At 37.9% G+C, this 19,433-nt stretch overlaps 1 protein-coding gene across 3 annotated transcripts in view; it reads right to left on the minus strand.

The window, feature by feature from the left end:
• Positions 1-941: 941 nt before the first annotated feature.
• VCAN (versican) overlaps positions 942-19,433 on the minus strand; it is a 116,261-nt gene continuing 97,769 nt past the window's right edge. For all 3 annotated transcript variants that reach the window (XM_074856023.1, XM_074856022.1, XM_074856021.1), the window contains exons 13-15: positions 4,934-5,078; positions 3,599-3,781; positions 942-3,131 (exon numbers count right to left, since the gene is read on the minus strand). In XM_074856023.1, coding sequence (XP_074712124.1) covers positions 3,001-3,131; positions 3,599-3,781; positions 4,934-5,078 — 459 coding nt within the window. In that variant the 3' untranslated portion in view covers positions 942-3,000. The remainder of the gene's footprint in view (positions 3,132-3,598; positions 3,782-4,933; positions 5,079-19,433) is intronic.

Here is a 19,433-nt window from a genome sequence, read left to right on the forward strand (position 1 = left end):
CAGCAGATACAGGGTAACTTTGAAAAATAAGTTAAAAAAAATTCTGATTTAGCTTAGAAGGCAAGAAAGCAGAGATAAGAAATGCTCACTATAAAAATCCGTATTTAAATCTGTAGTTTTGTCTTCTATCCCTCTACTCCAACCCCAACACTCTTCCACATACTGGAGTTAGAGATGCTTTGTGTAAAGAAATCATGGCACTCATTGTGGTAACGCCCTGGCTTCACAGCAGACCTGATTTTGTGATGTGGGTGCATTTTGCAGGGGGGTGTTATGGAACATATTGGAACATATTAGGAAAAGTCTCCAGAGCTGAATAAAATTCCATTCTCTGTCTAAATAAACAAGCATGGGTAACAGGTTTGGTTTTTTTGTTTTTTTTTTTTTTTTTTTTTTTTTTAATAAGGAATGTTGTCAGTCCTATTTTATTATGCGTAATAGAAGGAGGTGAAAAAAATCAATATAAGCACTGTATCTAACCTATTTAAAACTACAATCACAATGTTATCTGAATGCCTTACAACATTGTTTAAATCCAACAAGTAGACAAGAAAACAACAAATCTATGCAGGGTTTTTTATACATATGGTGAGAAAGTTTGCAAAGTGTTAAAATATTTTGTCCATCCTGTATGTTTCTGGTACAAGGAAGTGATGTGTAGAATACTGTATATTTATGAACAGAGCCTTGACTTATACAAGCAATAATCTACTTCAAAACATACAATGTATATCTCAAAATATCCCCTAAAGCTGCTCATATAAAGTCAAATCCAGCACCTACTAAAGTTCAGCCAGCTGATTCTCTTTGACTCCATTGGGCACTTGACTAAGCCCGTGATAACTGTGAAGTACCTGACAGTCTAGTTGTATTCATATGAAAAAAATCACATTGCATAGATTTAAACAGGAAGACATGCAATAACAAGACAAGTCACAGTATAGCAAAACCTTGTTTCTTTGGTGAAACAGAAGCAGATATAAAAGTTACAAAGATTTTAGACTTTCATTCACAAAAAAACAGACATTCACATTATACACTATACAAGATAATAATATAAATAGAGAAAAGTATTATGTGCATTGTTTGGGGGCGAGGGGTGGGGATTGAACCAGCCAACACAGTGACGCACTGCCACGTTGAACGCAGGAAGAATGGGTACTCTTGATGGAGCAGTCACTGCAAATTTCTTAAGAGAAGTTGTCTGGAACTCTAATTACTGTTCCGGAGGAGCTATGGCAAGGTAACTTCATGGGCAGCTCTGCCTAGTACAAACTCTTACATGTTGACTGGGTTTCAATTCTTTTCCTTTCCCTTTCAACTTTTAGCATCATATCCCCACACTAACACAAAGGCGTAAACCTCCCATCTGTGTTTTTATTTGTAATGTTGTTTTAAAAGGTATATCATAGGGAACTTAATGTACTTTATTTTCACTGGGGTTTTTTGTGGTGGGTTTTTTTGTTGTGGTTATTTTTTTTTTTTCCTCTGTGCCCAAAGGTGTGCAAGGCACTTTGCAGAAATAACAGTCCTTTCTGTGGAGAGGTCATTTCAAACATTACCTTCTACACTTACTATACACATCCAGGTCAGTCACCGAGCTGACCAGGGTAAGAAATCATAATAGAAAACTCCTACGTACACACTGCACCAACTACAACCTATAATCTCTTTGTGCACACACTTCTTTCTAGAAAGCCAAGATTCTGATTCTTCTGTAAGTTACACAGTTCTCACCCATCTAACTGCAAACAAATGATCCTGTTTAGCAGGAATTTTGTTCTCCAGGGAAATAGCAGTTGAACTGAAAGATGGTTCCAAAAGTGGAGCTCAGGGGCTAATACTGCACTGGCGAGCTCTTTTAATCTTCTTTGCATGGGTAAAATAACATCCAATAAATTAAATCAGTATGGCTTACTTCATTTATTTATGTACGCTTCACAGCTGCAGCATTCATACACAAACATTCATTACTTTATAAAAAGATTAAAAAATGGTTATATATACAAAATTATTTACTTTTTTGATTTTTGTTTGTTTTTTACAAAAAAAATCCCCCAAACACCAGGTCTATCTCCATTTTAGAATGCAGAGACCTGTAATATAGACCTTGTGGTTAATGTTGTGAAAGTAATTTTTTTTTCTTTTTTTTTCTTCTTTTTGTTTGCTTTTCAAAAAAGTGGCCCTGGTTGATAAAGTTAATGTATTAGCACTTGGATTTTTACAGGCCCTCCTCGTCATACTCAACTCCTCCATGCAGTCCTTTCTCATGAATGGTGAAGCTGGAATGGAGAGCAGAAAAAAAGTTCCACATTGCAGTCCCTAGTTCATGTTTCATGCCACTTTTATGTGCTCTGTCTAAACTTTGCATCACATGGACACAAACTGTACCTTGGATGGGAATTGGCCAGAGTTCCCATTAAAAAAAAAAAAAAAAAAAAAAAAGTCATGTAACTTGTGTGTTTATCTTCACCTGATAATAGCAAATTTCAGTCAGTGAAGTTATTTCAACCATTTCCAGCCTAGGTAAACAACATAAAAACAACGTCATAAATGACTGAAGACCTCTGAGGCCGTTCTAACCATAAATATGCCTGAAATTAGTGTGACTTTTCATTTTATATACAGGATTTTAAAAACAACACACAATTAAACAACATTAAAATCATCTTATTTACATTTTCATTGGTGCTAAAATTGAGCTGTTTAAATATTGCAGAAGGCTGGTATATATCATAAAATGGTCCACACCGATGGCATATAGAAAACTAATAATCTTTATAGGCTGGAAATGGTTTCCTTTTATCCCCATAAGCACTTCTTTTTTTTTTTTTTTTTTTTAAATTTTCTGATAAACACCATATTTTTGCAAAATGCATTGTGAATACCGCAGTCCATAGTTTCAAAACAATTTGATAATACTCCTATAAGTGATAGAAAAGGCACAGAAAGTTATGACTTTGGCTGAAATGGTGGAAATCCCCATTCACCATTTAGCTCTCAGCGCCTTGAGTCCTGCCATGTTCTGATCCAGCGATGATAGTGTTTTGATGAATTTAATGACGTTCCCTTTCCTGATGAAGAATGTTTATAGTAGTATTTCTTAGAGTAAGTCCTTTGGTATGTGGACGCTGTAATAAGAAGGAAGAAAAAAAGGAAATTAATTTAAAATTATTTAACTATGAATGAGCTGGCTACACTTCACATTACAGTTCCCTTTATTCTTGATTAATCAGAGAGTTAACAAATGATTAACTGCTACTATTACCGTGTTATAGACAGAAGCATCTCTTACACACAGATAAACCACTGCTGCAGAAAGAATTGTTAGTGTTATTAAGAACCTGTTGATTTCAGGGGCTTTGTAAGAGTGTTGTTTACTTTAAAAGAATCTTAGTGGCTTCTGTACAAAACAGAAGAGGAACATTTTCATTAGTTTTGGAGGCCTGCCTTTTTTCCTACAGATGGAGTAAGAAGTATTGCTGTTATAAATTGTCATACCAGATTTTCACTTCTCAACATATATGCTGATTCCTTATTAATTTTAAACTAGTTTATTGTTTCTGATCCAACACTGTTTTGCTTTCAAAGAACTCACGATTCATGCAAGTAATTTTAGGCATATCCCATCTTCCATTCCCTTGACACCGGATGGTTGGAATATGACGCTGGATGAAACCATCTTTGCAGTGATATCTAATAAGGGAGTTGATCTCATAACGAGGTTTCATCTTCCCAAAGGTCTTTGCATTTTCCACAACAGGAGGCTGACCACAAGCAACTGAAAGGAAGAGAGAACATAACCCAAAACATCAGTTTGTAAATGCACTTCTGAATATGGTACTGTCATCTCGACCCTGGCTAAGGGATGATGTCAAGGGACCTCAGTTAGACTCCCAAGAGGCACATCCAAATAAGGACAGGGAGATCAATCTTTTCTGTAGTTCTCCTGTCTTGTAGACCAAATACAATAATGATTAAAATTGGAAAACAGCAGGTAGTATTGTTAGTGTCACCTTTTTGGTTTAAATTTCTGATGTAAATTTGAGCCAAAAAGGTTGTCATACTCACAGAAAGAAGTGATTTTTACTGGAAAGCTGCAAAACCTGAAAACCAGTGAAGTTATTACAAGCATTTAAGAAAAAAGTCTCATTTTCAATACTTTTCAGGTCTTCCTCAACAATAGACTATTTAAAAGCACTTAAAACTGATAGATTCATCACGGCCCAGAGAACATGTTAACGAAAAGTTGTAAATGGTAATTGGGAACGATGGAGCACACACGAGATTTTGTCTGCTTCTTTACTTTCCCAGTCTGAAGAGGCAGAGGCAATACCTAAAAATATTGCTATACAGCTCCTGGTAACAGGTTTCCTGTAAGTATCAGCTCCAACAGTGTATAAACCAAATGTGCTTTCCAGATTCCAGTGGTGCCATTAAACTAGGTGGTTTTGGAAAAGAGTAAGACAAAGGTCAGCATTACTTGGTGGATGAAAAGTATGCTCAGCTGAAGCTGAAAAGCTAACCACATACCAGTGGTTAGGCTGCCTGCTCCGACTGCCTACTACTAATATTGTGCTGCCCACATACTTCAAGGTGATGCCATCCCAGGAAAAAAGAGCTGGTAATATTTGCATGGTATGCAAGTGAAGCAGGCCTGCCAGGTAACTGAATGCCTCTTTTGCTGAGATCTGTACCTAAGAAATTTGCCTGGTTTTAACCAAGAGTTTCAACTGCGTAAACGTTTGTGCCTGACTCAAGAACAGATTAAGTAGAGGTGTAATATGTGGATACAGACAAAGGATGATTTTGTGAGGCTAACTCAGTTGAAGGCTCACTGTACTGGTCACCAAAAATCAGCTAGAATTTGTCATTTTAACTTTATAAATCTGGGGCTTAGAGAATTATGCTGTTGTTACTGGAAAGTTTGTACCTGTTCCTTTCTTGCAGGTATAAGTAAGGTGATAATTGCATGGCACATCATTCCACTGCCCATTCTCATGCCATATTATAACAACACAGTCTTCTCCAGCAGAAAAGAAGCTGTCTGGCTGGTTTGGTCGCCAGTTCTCATATTGCTGCAGAAAAGAGGAGCAAAACCATTATTTCCAGTGCCAGAGTATGTTTACATTCCATTTTACAGAAGAACACATAATATTACCTTTGCTGAAGAGCAATCGCAATTGTTTGATTCAGGCTGTTAAGCATGAACTAAACAAAGCTAGATTTATAATATCCTCCCACTCTATTAACAGATTATCTCAGTGGGAAAAAAATATTCTGATCTAACTTCTCACGTACTGTAAACTGATGTCAGAAGAACGAAACAAAGTGACACAATTCAGTGCAAGCAAAATCTGATCCTAACTGTGTTGAAACACACTCTTTCCTACATAGACAGACATGAAGTGGAATGGCGGGAAATGCAGTAAATGGCCCATAACCCTTGTTAGTCCACATCTACTAAATGGCAAATTACAGGCTAGCTTCTCAGACTCAAATTATTTATTCTCTGACCTCATTTAATAAAGTCATTCAATGGGATGATGTGCAGAATTAGGTGCAAAATAAGTAAAGTTGTCAGAATGTGCCCCCAGATCATTGCAGATTGATATTTCCATTAATGAGGCCTAGGTGGCAGACTGAGCATATACAGCAGCCTTTCAGCTTTAGAAATGATGATCCAAATTCTGCCCTCTGTAGAAAAACTAACTCTAGATATCTATGAATACATATGAATAAATCCAGAAACTGGCATGCTAGGTTTAGAAGTAGAAATCTTATTGTCGATATGTGACCAAAAAAAAAAAAAAAAAAAAAATTGAACCTTCAATTAACTGAATACAAATCTTTACTGGGACACACATCTGGCATATTGATTTGGGCAGGCTCTGTTCTTTGGGGTCCAAGCTGGCTACATGCATGTCTGCACTTATTTAGCTACACAGCTCTGCAGCTTTCAGCTCTGTATCTGCCTAAAGATACGTGCCTACCAAGAGCTGCGGATGCTGGCTGCTGCCAGGTTGTGCACAGCTCCGTGCATGGGCTACACCTGCATTTATTCCTCTGTAGAATGTGCTCTTTCAAGCAGGGGTAAGCTCATCATTGCACAATGTAATTTTTGGATGAAAATTAGGGAGGATTGAGCCTGTTTTTTCAATCAATAAGCTGGAAAAATAGAAACAAAGGGACCATCGCACCAATTAAAAATCTACGCACTAGTCCTTGATAAGGGACATATAGCCTACTGTCCTTGCAGTTAGCAGAGGTGGGATAACCTTTATCCCATGTCTTGTTTCATCTTGATCCCAAATGAAGCACCGTAATTTGGGATTTGCATAATGTTATATCAAAGAAAGTGAGAGAAGATTTGGGAAACTATACTTAGTCATTTTCTTTGGGATTTCTGGTGTGTCACTCCAAGAAGAATTTAATGAAGGATAAAAATAGATATCTGAAAGAACTGGAATTCACATAAATGCCAGACATTAACCAGGCAGCTAGCCCCTTGTATGGTCAAAATGACAGAGTTTCTACAGTGCTTATATTTTCCTCAGTGATTACATCTTTCTGTCTAGAGCTGGCCCATATAAATGTCATAAGAGTTTAGCTTTCTATTTTCTTAACTTTATGAAATTACCACTATTTACTGCCTGGGCGAACACATTTTAGAAGTAAAGTTAACATACCCCACACAAGTAATATTTACCTTACAATGAATCAAACTATGAAAAAACTGAGTTAAATACTTAACCTTTTCCTACAATGTGTCATCTTAACCATCACAGGTTTTAATTATCCAAGCAATTTAACAATCATGGTCTAAATAAATTTGTTCTGCACTGAATTTATTACCTCCAATAAAACATCCCCCTTTTTATGTGAAACTAATTTAATTCCATCTCTACATTTCAGTGTTTAATAGTCCTAAACTACAATATACACTAACTCATTTTCTTAAGTCCAGAATTCAGCATTTCACATTAGCTTATAAATCAGAGTATGAGTTTTGCAAGCACAGTAGCCAAATATCACACATATGAGTCAAATGGGATCTGTGGTGTGGGGGCTTCCTGCAACACCCTGTGCAAAAAAGAAAAGCAAGCTCTCTGCATATCTCCTGAGCCAGCAGGTAGGAAAACTGGAGGAAGGAATATGCCCAGGCATGGTGTGTATTAATGTAACTTAAAAGTGGTCCAAGACCCTTTTTCCAAAAGGGTATTTTGGAACAGCCACTGCGCCAAAGACCTTTTTACAGCAGAGCGGGTTAAGGATGCAGGAATCTGATCAGAAAAGGTCAAGCTACCACAACACAGAAGGCTACTGCCTGCTAAACCAGAAATAGCTGAGCGCACAGACACATTGAAGGGTTAGGCTTGCCAATGGTGTTGCCCCAAACACCTGCTCCATCTCCTCTACATGGGCGGCTGTGATGCACCTTCAGGAGCACCACAAAGTCGAAGGCATTGAAGGAAAATTGGTGCACGTTTCACTCATGCTGCAGGGAAGCCTGCCTGAGTGTTGTGGAGGAGGGGTAAACAGAAGGAAGTGATCACCTCTCATTTTCTCCTCTAAATGTCTTACTACATAACCCAAATGAAAAGTAAGATTTGCTAACGGAAGTCTGCATAAGTGTGTGCATGGTTGGTTACACTGCTCAGGTGATGGGCAGCAACTTCTTAAACTGAGGCAGTCCAGTCGCTTTCAAGAATATGCCCAGACATATGGACACAGAAAAATTAAAGGAAACAGACAGGTTAGTGGTAGAAAAGTTTGATCGATAGCATCCTGATGGCAAAGGAAAGACTTCAACAAGCTTTGCAGCTGTTTCTTGTGGAAATGATACTAGAGAGTTGTTTGCTTCCATAGGGATCAGAGTGTGGGAATGAACGATATTTAATGGCTATTGGGGGCGTGTGAGCTGAAGGTGCTCAGCAGCTTGCCAGCTCCCACCCTAAGCACATAGACTACATATGTTCTTACTTGCCTTACCATAATGACTCCAAAATTTGTGTTTGCTTTGCTGGCAGGGCTGCAGCATAATGGCAAAGGATTATATCTGGGCCCTGTGGTTTATTCAAGAATGTTTGATATCCTCCAGCGTGACTTGCTGTTACCTCACATCTGATATCATCATTGCACGGATTTATTTTGGCTGAATAACTCTGATTTTGCATGAGTTTAGTGCCAGAATTGCTTAGCAGAGGAAGTTCCAGACTGCTGAATTGCTTTCTTAGGTCTCCACCCAGCTCTTCTGTAGTTTTTCAATTCCTTATTTAGCCACTGATAATGGGATAATGATACAAAAAGATTCTCACAGTTTGAGTGGAATAAGCTGCTAGACAAATAAACTAATATTTTGCTTTCCTCTTATGGATTACATTTTTGCATGACCATGAGCGTGATTCTGGTTTTCAGTTACAGTAGTGTAAATCAGGGGTGACTGCACTATCCCCAGTAAACTTACATCAGCAAAAAATTAATGGGAAAAACCAAAGCCTGTAAGTCACATACTGATTTGTACTGCTTATTTCCAAAGGTATCCCTTACAGTCTCTCATACCAAGCATGCTAAGCCTCCCCTACCCTTGCAAGAAGTGCAGTAAGCATCTAAGATACTCAGGTCATTATTATTCTGTTGGGAAACAGTGTTCAAAATATTCCGAACATGATGCCCTTTTTGAAGTGGCTATGTCATTTAAGATCCTTGTATTTCAATGCATCACTGTCTTTTAGATAAAGATACTGTACAAAAAGAAAAAAAAAAAAAAAAAGGTTAACCTCATTCCTTGGCAACATGTATCATTCAGGTTTGTTTGTTTTTTAAGATCACATCCAAAAAAGATCAGCCATATTCACAGACGAGCCAAAAACTCCTGGCGTCATTCCAGCCACCCTGCTGCTAGGTTATGTCTTCATGTAAACTGTTATTGTCTCAGCAGACCAATGAAACCTCACTAAGGAACACTGTGTTTGAATTGATAAAGCTCAAAGATATCCTTTTGCCAACAACCAAGCTTTGGTCAACACCTTCAGCAATACTCTTAGCTGCATCATTCGTAAGAGATGACTTATGTTTCTGAAAACCTAAATAGGTTCAAATGCTAAGTTAATACAGGGAAGAAAAGCTGCTACAACCCTTTTAGTCCCCATCAGAAATGCTTACACTGGGTGATGGCACAGAGGGACCTAAAAATTATTACTACCCTGGTTTTTAAGCAACATTACCATAACACGTGTGAAGTTTTCCCCTGGATTAAAATGTAAAACACTTCCAGACTATAAATTTTAGGACATATAATCTTAATTATGTACATGACTCGAAATGTACTTCAGAGGAGGTTTGGCCCACTACACTTTTATCCCCCAGCCGTAAAGCATGCTTTGCTGAGGTGGCTGTGGAGACTGAAGCTGGGGATGCAGGGGAGTGAAGGCTGGCAGCACACACCTCAGGCTCAGGCAGCAGCCTCTCTGCAAAGCTCTTAACATGCATGAAGGCAAGACACTTGGGTTTTTTTAATCAAAAAAATGGGGTTTCTATTTAATCAGATAACTGCAGGACCTAGCCTTTGGGATAGGATTTTGGTTCCTGTACATCCATTTGGTCCTTCGGGAGCCTCACGACTCATCTGTCTTGATTTCATTTCAGGCTGAAAACTGGAGCTGCTATTATGCTCTTTATGCCTGTAATTATACCATAATAATTAATTAATCTTTCTTGTACAGGTTTTTCTGTTGAAACCAAAGCCTGCACTGACACGTTGGATTTACTTGTTCTAGCTTTCTCTGCTAAAGAGCACTGAAAATCTTCCTGCAGAAAGAGGGTGGATGGTCCATGGGTTAGAGCTGCATCTGAGACAGGGTTCAGTTCTTCAGGCTTCCTACGTGGCATTAGACAATGCACTTGGCTGGCTGATTCCCAGTCTGTCAAACAGTGACTGTATTCTCTTGCCTCACAGGAGGAGCTTGGTTACAAAAGCCCATGAAAAGATTTTATTAAGTTCCACATTTTTGGGGATGATTTCCTTATATGGCTTAGAATTAACTCCCAGCCATAATCTGCCAGTTGGGTGACAGGCTGACTTTTCACATAAATTAAATCTAAGAAAGCCAGGATTATAGCAAGAGCTGTAAAGAATCTAACTTTATTAGCTAGTGACTACTTTTTCTCATTCAGAAGGCTGCTAATTAAACTGAATGAGCATAGCTTTCCCGTCATGAACAAGATTCTACCATGTGGGAGATTTGTTATTTAAATTTTCAGATAAACAGCCTTATTTGAGGTACTCGCTTCCTTATTAATGAGTAACCCATTCAGCTCTTCAGTTTGCACTGCCAAGGTGAATCCACAAGTAAGCAGTATCTCAGCTTTGTGACACTCGTTTGGAAATTTCAGCCATTCCGTTATCTCCAAAAGGCACACCAAGTGGCTGAGATCAATCTCTTGGATTTTGCAGTCCAAAATAGCCAACAAGGAGTGTGCTTAATGAAGCACAAGAAAATAAAATGCTCATGCAAACAAAACTGTACTGCTTGATCTCATTGTGTAAAGGCCAATAATCTTTTGTACATAACTAAAGCTAGGAAATAATTTACTTGAAATACATCTATTTAGATTCACAGGGTTAATGCTTTTCCTTCTGGGAAAAGGAAATATGTTTTCAGCATGTTTAAATAAGCTTAAAGTACAAATCTGTCTTGGCACTTTTTGGCACTTGTAATTTCCAATGTGATTTTTATTTTCTTTCATTCTGGCTGCTTCCCTATCTGATTGCTTCTTAATGAAAGACTAACGAGGCAAATAAAAACAATGAAAGAAACAGGGACTGGCTGACTGATATTCTCTGTGCCATTTCATCTTAAAGTGAAGCAACATGTTCTGCCTGGTATTTATCACTAAAAAAGCTGAAACCATCACTGCAAAGCTTACTGGTCGTTATCCTTTTTTCCCCCCCATAACTGTTAAGAACAGGAATGCACTTTTTCCACACTAGCAGATTCTTAGAAATCTTTATCAGGAAAGCCCCTGAACAAGTCCCTTGCTGTGGAGGTTCTGTTATAATTGGATAGCTTAACTAAAAATTACACCTCACTTTCAGTAAGTCCTGGCAATTACCCAGTTTTATAGGTTGGTTGAACTACAAGATCAGCCCAAGGTTACAATGAGTATATGGATCAGTTCAGAAAACCCTCATTTGTGACTCATGTTGTTATACAGCACTGATTCTGTTATATGAGACACTCATGGGAAGTTTGAAAGGGATCACATTTCCTTTTGATAGAAAAAAAATCAACAGATTACTGTGAAGATTTGGCAATGTCTGAAATACTTCCATTAAGTTCACCTAATATTAAAATGCATTTATACATTGGGAAAGACAAGAAACGACCATATAGCATAGGCTCAGTTTCACTTAATTTCACCCCAGTCCTGCAAAGGATTTTTCTGTTTAATTTTGTGAATGGGAGCAGTCTGACCGAACTCACCAAAAGCATTCATGAGCTTAAAAACTCCATTCAGTGAGTGCTTAAGCATATACCTTTCTTTAAAGACATAGGTGGTGCCCCAAACTCTGTCAGGTAGATCACATCCACAATTCAGACACACGCTAAAATAACACGCTTAAGGAGGGACCAAGATAAGTGTGTTGGTAAATCTTTGCTGGGAGAAACTCTAGTCAATTTGAAGACAACTGCTGTATTTAAACTTATCTACAAGTACACACATAAATCACATGTCATGATCCTGATATTTTTTAGATCATAGTTGAATGGCTTCCCTCAAGCCCTTAATCTAAGCTTTATTTGCATGGGATTTAGGAAACTGGCAGGATTTGCATCAGGCAGGCACCCAACACTCCCCATTGCAGACTCACACTGTGAGCAAGACAAACTCCCAGAAGGAGCTTTGCTAAGAACCTTTGCAAAAGATTTCACTTGAAAGGGTTTTTTGGTAACAGAGCAGTGGAATGTATTGAAAAACTCTTTGATTTCCTATGCAACAGCTTGCAAAAAAAAAGGACTCTGCATAACATACACTCATGTATATCCATGAATATCCACAAGCACTGATTGCAGATTGAATAAGCAGTAAGATCTATGCAAAAATAAATAATTTGGGGAAGAAATCCAAGGAATATAAATGAAACAAGTAAAAAAGGCTAGCTGATGAAGCTGAAACATCAAAGAACTATCAATCCTATCTTTAGGAGAGAGCTAATCGTGTGGTGGAGCAGATGACTAGCTCTTTGACTTTTTTTTGAAACGATACCATAGCACGACAATTTTTCCATGAAAGCAGAAACTGCTAAGTATGGCAAAAAACTCCCACTAGATGGCAATGTCTACTCACGACTGAGTCCAGATACTGCCTCTGAGTCCTTTCAAAATAATAATTATTCAGAAAAGATATCTCTTTTATTAACTCTTTAAAAGCAAATTGAAGCCAGTGGATAGAACTCTATTGACTTTTATCTGCTCTGTACCAACTCTTCTTAGAGTAGTAACTTTCATCATGGTTCACACACTGTATAGTTCAATTTTGTGGGTATATTGTGTGTGCTGGGCTTTCAGAAGTCACCTTAGTACAGAGACTGAAAACTGAGTAGCAAAGAGCTGGTGAAATTCTCTTGCTAATGGGCAGATGTTTTACTGTGGAAGAAAAGTATGGTAGGGTGCTAAATGTTGGTTGGTATAATACATGTTCTTTGGGAGTCACGCTAACATAATTATATATTATCAACATGATGCATGTTGATTGCGTGGGGTGTAACTTACTCTTTTTGTGCGCAACTGCCAGGAGAGCCACTGAAAAAAGGAAAATCCTGCACTTTGTCATTTATATCAACAATTACTGCAGGTTTGAAGCTGTCCAAGAGTTTTAGCCCAGAGCCAACCATAACGAGGCTCTGAAGTAACTGCTGACCCCCCTGCTAAAAATGAGACAAAAACCCACTTTGTCCAAGAGGCCCTCCTTACTGCCTACGACATACTGAACTAAAAATATACCTGTCATTAATAACATTATATAGTTCTCCTCCATTTAAATGCAGGTCAAATGAGCATCTTAAAAAGAGGCTGTAATGACTGACTGCAGCACAAAACCAAAACATTTGGTAGATTTAAAATCTCCTTCTCCAAGGATCCTGTGGGACATGGGCACAATGAGCTTTTTGTTTGCAGCTGACTACAGTACTTTTTAGTTTGTTTGCTTTATTTAACCCTGAGAGGCAGGCTCCTTCCCTACAATAGTCCATGCCTTTTGAAGGTTTTTGTGTTCAATAAAGTTACTCTTTCTGAGAGGGGTGCAGTTACAGATTCGCTCAAGTTAAACCATTCTGATTCACTGACCAATAAAGGAAGGAAAAGAGAGGGCTTTCTTTGTGCCAGAATTAAACTTCTGTTTTGTTTTGTGTTTTTTTTTTTTTTTTTAAATGTAGCTACCTAACACTGACAACCTGAGGTTCAGCACTGCAAAACACAAAGCGTAAATGCTCCTATGCCGAAGGGAAGAAAAAGTAACGTAGAGTCTCTGGATAGTTTTAAAAGTGGCAATATGCCCCATTACTTTCCTAGCTGGCAGCATTCTTCAAGTGACAGACAATCTGGCCACAGACACTAGCCAGCTCCTTATTACAGCACTAATCTTATGTAATGGGAGTGAGCTCACCGCCCTACAAAGCACTAATTATCAACAGCATTTTCCAAAGGATATGAATAACTCCCCTTGTGAGATGGAGGCCCAAGGCACAACCCCAAGTAGCTATATGCGCTTAATCCATAACATGAATAGCTCCAAAGGACTCCTTTACCGCTGTGCCTGCTCACAAGGGTCCTTAGCAGTGAAACGCCAGTAATCCAAATACAATGGAGAAGCTGCCAAAAGCAACACCAGATTTTTTCTATTTGGATGGGTGTGCTTTACAGCTGTAAAAGTTACTATTCACAGAACTAAGTGAATTATTTAAATTCAATTTCCCTAAGATATTTTCAAATGTCACATTGTGTTCACTCTTCCTTTGATCAAGCCACTTATTAAATGTCTGCACTGATAATTTAAGTTTTGCTATTTTGTAGTTGTATTACATCAAATTTAAAGTACACAAAGATCCAAGTAGACATGGATCAAGGACAAATTCCTCTTTTCACATAGTTGTGTGAGTATTTAGGCCTTGCTGTCTTCTGTATCACTGTGATTTTCCCAAATGTATCCGTTGTTGTTACGTATAATTGTGGGATGAAGATTGCCCATGATTCATCCTTAAAGAGTTGTTCACTATCACAGAAATGCTGGGAGAAAAGTCTACAGAAAAGTGCAAGAATAGTTTTGATTCTGTAACTTTTTAAAACCAAAGTCTTATGTATAGACATTTTCATTCCTGTGTAGAATGTAGATCAGAGGAAAACTAATGCTTTCCCACACCAAATGCCAACAGAACAGCCCTATAACTACACTGCAGTAGAAGAAATACAGAGCTGACAAAACATGCTCTTTAAAATACTATATTATTTTCTTCTGCCTCTTGCATCTGTCAATGTAATCATACCTGAAATGTCTTGAGCAGAAATTGGCTTGATTTTCAGGACGTAATGAAGTTCTAAAAATGTTGGGGTGCTGTGAGTTCTCTGAATACACTTCAGTACCTGCTTTCACTACCTTCACCTCTGAGACAAATTATCTGAAGTTAGGGACTGGGCAGATAAACCAAAGTTTGCAGTTTACAAATTCCCTTCCTTACAGGCCTACATGATCTCAGATGTTGCTGGTATTTCCAGCCCATGCTCATGGCAGTGCCCCCTAAGCTCCAACTCTCACTGGACTTGTACCACAAGTGAGGATCTAGGTTTCCTGAAAAAGCATTCACTTTTTAAGTTGTACTAACACAGCTGCAATCAACTCTTTTCCCTTGATATAAAAAGGGAATTGTTGCTGCTGCCAAAGTGTTTTTCATGTGGCCCTCCAGCTCCAGAACATGAATCCACCTCTCCCAACCACCGGAAACAATGAAAAGTTACTTCTTTCAAACACAGAAAAAAAAAAAAAAAAAAGGAAAAAAAGAGAGAGCAGGAACACATTGTAGATGACAAAAGATTGCTTCCTGCCATACGGATACAGTACAGCAAATCAGAACAAATTAGATTCATACGGGTGGCCAGCAATGGATTCCACAGTTTAGTATAATTATAGCTTATTTTGTTCTGCATATTGGACAAGGTAGTCTAAGCTTAGCCAAGGAGCTCCTTTGAAGATGTGCTCTGACCTTAGCCAAGAAGCTCTCAATTTGTTTTTACAAGAAATCGCAAAAAAGACAAATACAAGCACATTGGCCTGGTTAATAAAATCTAGTATAATGAAATATCAGTTACCTGGAAAGTAATTTGTTTATGGAAAAGTAATACCTGGACTGACAATTAAACTTTAGGGCATGAGAGGTACAACCCAACTACTTTATTCATGTCATTTTTCACTTTTCAAGTCCAGTTTGTGTTTGGGATGTAGTGGGTACAACATTCTGAAAATGCATCTTTTACCAGAAGATGGTGAGGATCTATCCATATAACCTAATCCATTGCATAAGATTATGCCATTTTGCCTGAAAGGCAGGAAACCGCTGAGCAGTTTTAAAATAAAAAACACTTTATAATTAAGAAATAAACCTGCTAAAATCCCCTAAAAGCACACAGATAACTATGCATCAAACACTTCAGTGAGGTAGATCAAAAAGCCTCCTCAAGTCCTCTTTGCAAGAACAGAGCCTACCGTACTATGATTTAAGAGTATGCCCATTTCTATTTTGTTAAGATAATTTTCCTTGTCTTAAAAGATCTTGTTATAGAAAACACATAGACTCAATACAGATATTGCCAAATGTCATGTGGACCAAAAGTTTTTAAATACTATTCCTTGCTTTCTCATTAAATCTGATTGTACTTGGTTTGTTACTCAAGACACCAATATTTTCCCCGAAGAACTCTGAGAATCAGAACGTGTATTTACAAGATCACTCCTCACTTAATCCAAGACTTGCAAGTTACATAAATTCTGGTTGATACATAAAAAAACCATGCACAGGAATAAAGGGGCTTTTTTGACTGCTGCTGGTTTTGATGAATTGCTAACAGCCAGTATTTTCTATAGGGGTTAACAAATAGAATGCCAAGATATGAAAAGTGGCTGACTATCGTTAGTCCGCTACTAGACACCTAAATAAGTGCCCCTATTTTCAGTGGGCCCTGAGCCTGTCAAAAGTACTCTAGGTTCAGTATAGTTTTCCCAGAAAGACCCTTAATTCTATATGCTCATTTGTTAAAAATCTTGGTTACGTTGTCCCACAAGCCTTAAAAACCAGACAAACCTCCCATGCCACTGAAGGGGCATGAACTGATCTCATCTGGACACTGCACAGAAATCTGATTGGCCCTTGCTTATTTGATTGGCAAAACGCTCATCCACTGATTCATGACGTAAGGGAAATTTCCGCAATCTGATCTGAGACTTTAAGCTTTCTGACATTACTAGGCCAACGACACAGATGAGTTTATCATCCTCATCTCACATGAATTGAAACAAAATGTGATCAAAAAAACCTCCCCCTCTATTCTGGGAGTCAGTGGAAAAGAGAGAGGACAAGATTTATATGCCAGTGCTGCATCTGACTATGAAGTCCATAAAAGATAGCTAAGGTGGGCATACATATTCAGTAGCTCCCTGTAATTAGAAATAATGTGCAGTGCACTTGGAACTATGTTTGTTCGTTTTCACTAAGGAGCTCATGTATGTGCTTTGTCCAACTATCATATTTAATAGTGGCTGGCACTTAGCTTCAGTTTTAAAAATCTGGAAAAAAACAACTTGGCATGAGCTGAAAATGTTAAAAAATGACTGATTTCCTTCCATTGAACTCATTGGTTGAAATACATTTTGGGTGCAATGAAAAAAAAAAAAAAAAAAGGTATTTGATCCCTTTTCCAGAAATTGTTAATAAAATACATGCCAACACCTGGCAAAAGAGTTCCTTTCAACATACTGAATATTTAAGTTGTGGATTTCCTTATGTCCATGGAAAATCAGTACCAAAGTAATCCAAACCTTGTTCCATAATCTCCAATGGTAGTGCCTGTGCTTCAGTGATTCCCAATTCCAGGGTTGTTCTCTTTTTTGTTTAGAAAGAAAACTCAGGTAAAAGAGAAATCACTAAAATGTATGACAGTTATCTCATCTGGGCAGTATTGGGTCAACTGCAGCACTGGGCCAACAATTCCATCCACAACACGTCTTGTTGTTGCTGTTGTTGTTCTTTTGATCTTTCTTTTAAGTCTACCAAGCATCAGGACTCTTTTTTTAAAAAAAATCCAAAACCTAATAAAATCATGTAATTTTCAGATTAAGTCAAGCTTCTATTGTCAGAAAATTCAAGCAAATATCAAGATAAAGATGAATGTACATCCCTTAACAGATGCACAGTCTATCTAAGAGCTGGAGTGACTTTTTTGATAGCATCTCTATGAAAACTCTTATATCAGGGCAATCCTCAGCACAAATTTTCTTCTGTATCAGAAGTGTTGAATAGAATTGCAGATAGATAATACTCTCTTGGAGAAGCATGGGGCTGGGCAGCAAATGTAGAAAGAGCTGAACTACAGACTCACCCTGATATGCAAAGCACAAGAAGGCTATTTAGATTTTAGCTATATGCAAGAGCTACCTCTAATCTCAGAAATTCAAGTTAGAACCTGAGTGTTGATGTAATAATGCTGATTTTTATGATCACAAATTATATTAATTCATTTAATTTTATCATGACTACTGTTCACCTGCAAATACATAAATGATGTAATTTGTTGACCTACACAGTATTCAAATTCATTGGAATTTTAAGACATCATCAGGGAAATACATTTGAGGTATATATTTAATTATGCTATTGTTCCTATAGAAGTTCCTAGAGAAGTAGTAAATCACTGTAACCAGAAGAGTAGTTAGAAAGTATGAAAAATAAGTTAAAAACTAGGAAAAAGGAGCAAATGAGGAAGCTGCTCAGAACCATGCTATCCAGAAACCATATGGAATAAGTTATGAGGGAAAGCTATTGAAGCAATGAACATAAATGATTTCAAGAGACACCTAAATTGTTTCTGAAGGAGGAGACAGAGGGAAGTTGTTAAAAAGAAAAGAAAAATACAGTGGAAAAAAGATCAATCAAATGAAAAATATGGTGGACAGATGGTCTTATGCTGTTCCTGGAATATCTTAATTTCTTAAAACTAAAAATTAAAGCAAAAATGTAATAACAAATTTGCCCAGTAGCCTGACTTAAAAAATAGAATCTTGGCCCTAATTTTAATTTTCTTGAATTTATCATTCAATGACATATAAAATTTGTCTTTGGAATATATGAGCGTGTATCCTGTTTTACACTTCCCAGTGTAGGGATGGCTGCCCCTTCAGGCACTAGGTTTATGCTCAAATATATCTCACCTACTTTAGATCCCTTAGTGAAGTGTAGGCTCCTTGACCAACCACTGTAGACAGCCCAGACCACTCCTGAGCTCCAACTAAACCCAAACCACCCTTAGAGGGTACCGTCAACGAGGTGTAAAAAGCCCCATCAAGAGACAGAGAATGAACTCATCAAGAATGAGTAGAGTTCAAGGTTGTGGTCCGTCTTGTGCTCCCAAACTTACATGAGGAGAGGCAAGAGAAAATGATGAAATGAAACTATTCTGCTTACATCCTGCAAGACTTCATGGCTCCAAGCACAAATGGGTGCATTGTTACCACCACAAGATGGACTGAGCAATCAGTCAGGCAACAAAAAGTTTCATCATCTTTTTCTTGCCCCCTGTGCTGCCACCTGCCACACACGGTAGTTTTCACAAGAAATTGCTTATTTACAAGTCATTTTAGAGGACTTTAAACCTCTGGTAATTTACACGAAATGGTAATAAACGAAGCCTGCTTTGCCCCAGGTGTCTTCTACATAAGTTGTAGCCACATGGTATGCAGCAATGATCATTGCGTGCATGTGTGAGTGCGTGCATATGTGTGTCCAGATGCTTTGTGTTTGAAGATGAATTCACAACTGGAGAGGAGAACAATAAGCATAACCAGTTTGGGGATTTTTTTATGTAATGTTCTTCAATGGGTGTTAAACAGTAATAAATCACCTATCCCTTCTACAAAAGAAACTGTTTTGAATTGGGAAGAGCTCAATCATTTCCTGTATCCATCAGCTCTTTGATTTAGGTTAGTTAAAGGTGGGTAGAGAGTGTTCTCCCTCTCCTTCTGCTGATTTTCTTTCTTGTTTTAAGGCAATAAGAGGTATCAACAACATCTTAAAATTTTATGGACAGATTATTGGTTACAGACCTCCTGAAATACCTAAGGATGGCTGCTTTTCCTTCCTAGCTGTAGAGCTGCCACATAGACTAAAA

Source organism: Strix uralensis, chromosome Z (assembly GCF_047716275.1).
Source record: "Strix uralensis isolate ZFMK-TIS-50842 chromosome Z, bStrUra1, whole genome shotgun sequence".
Classification (NCBI taxonomy): Eukaryota; Metazoa; Chordata; class Aves; order Strigiformes; family Strigidae; genus Strix; species Strix uralensis.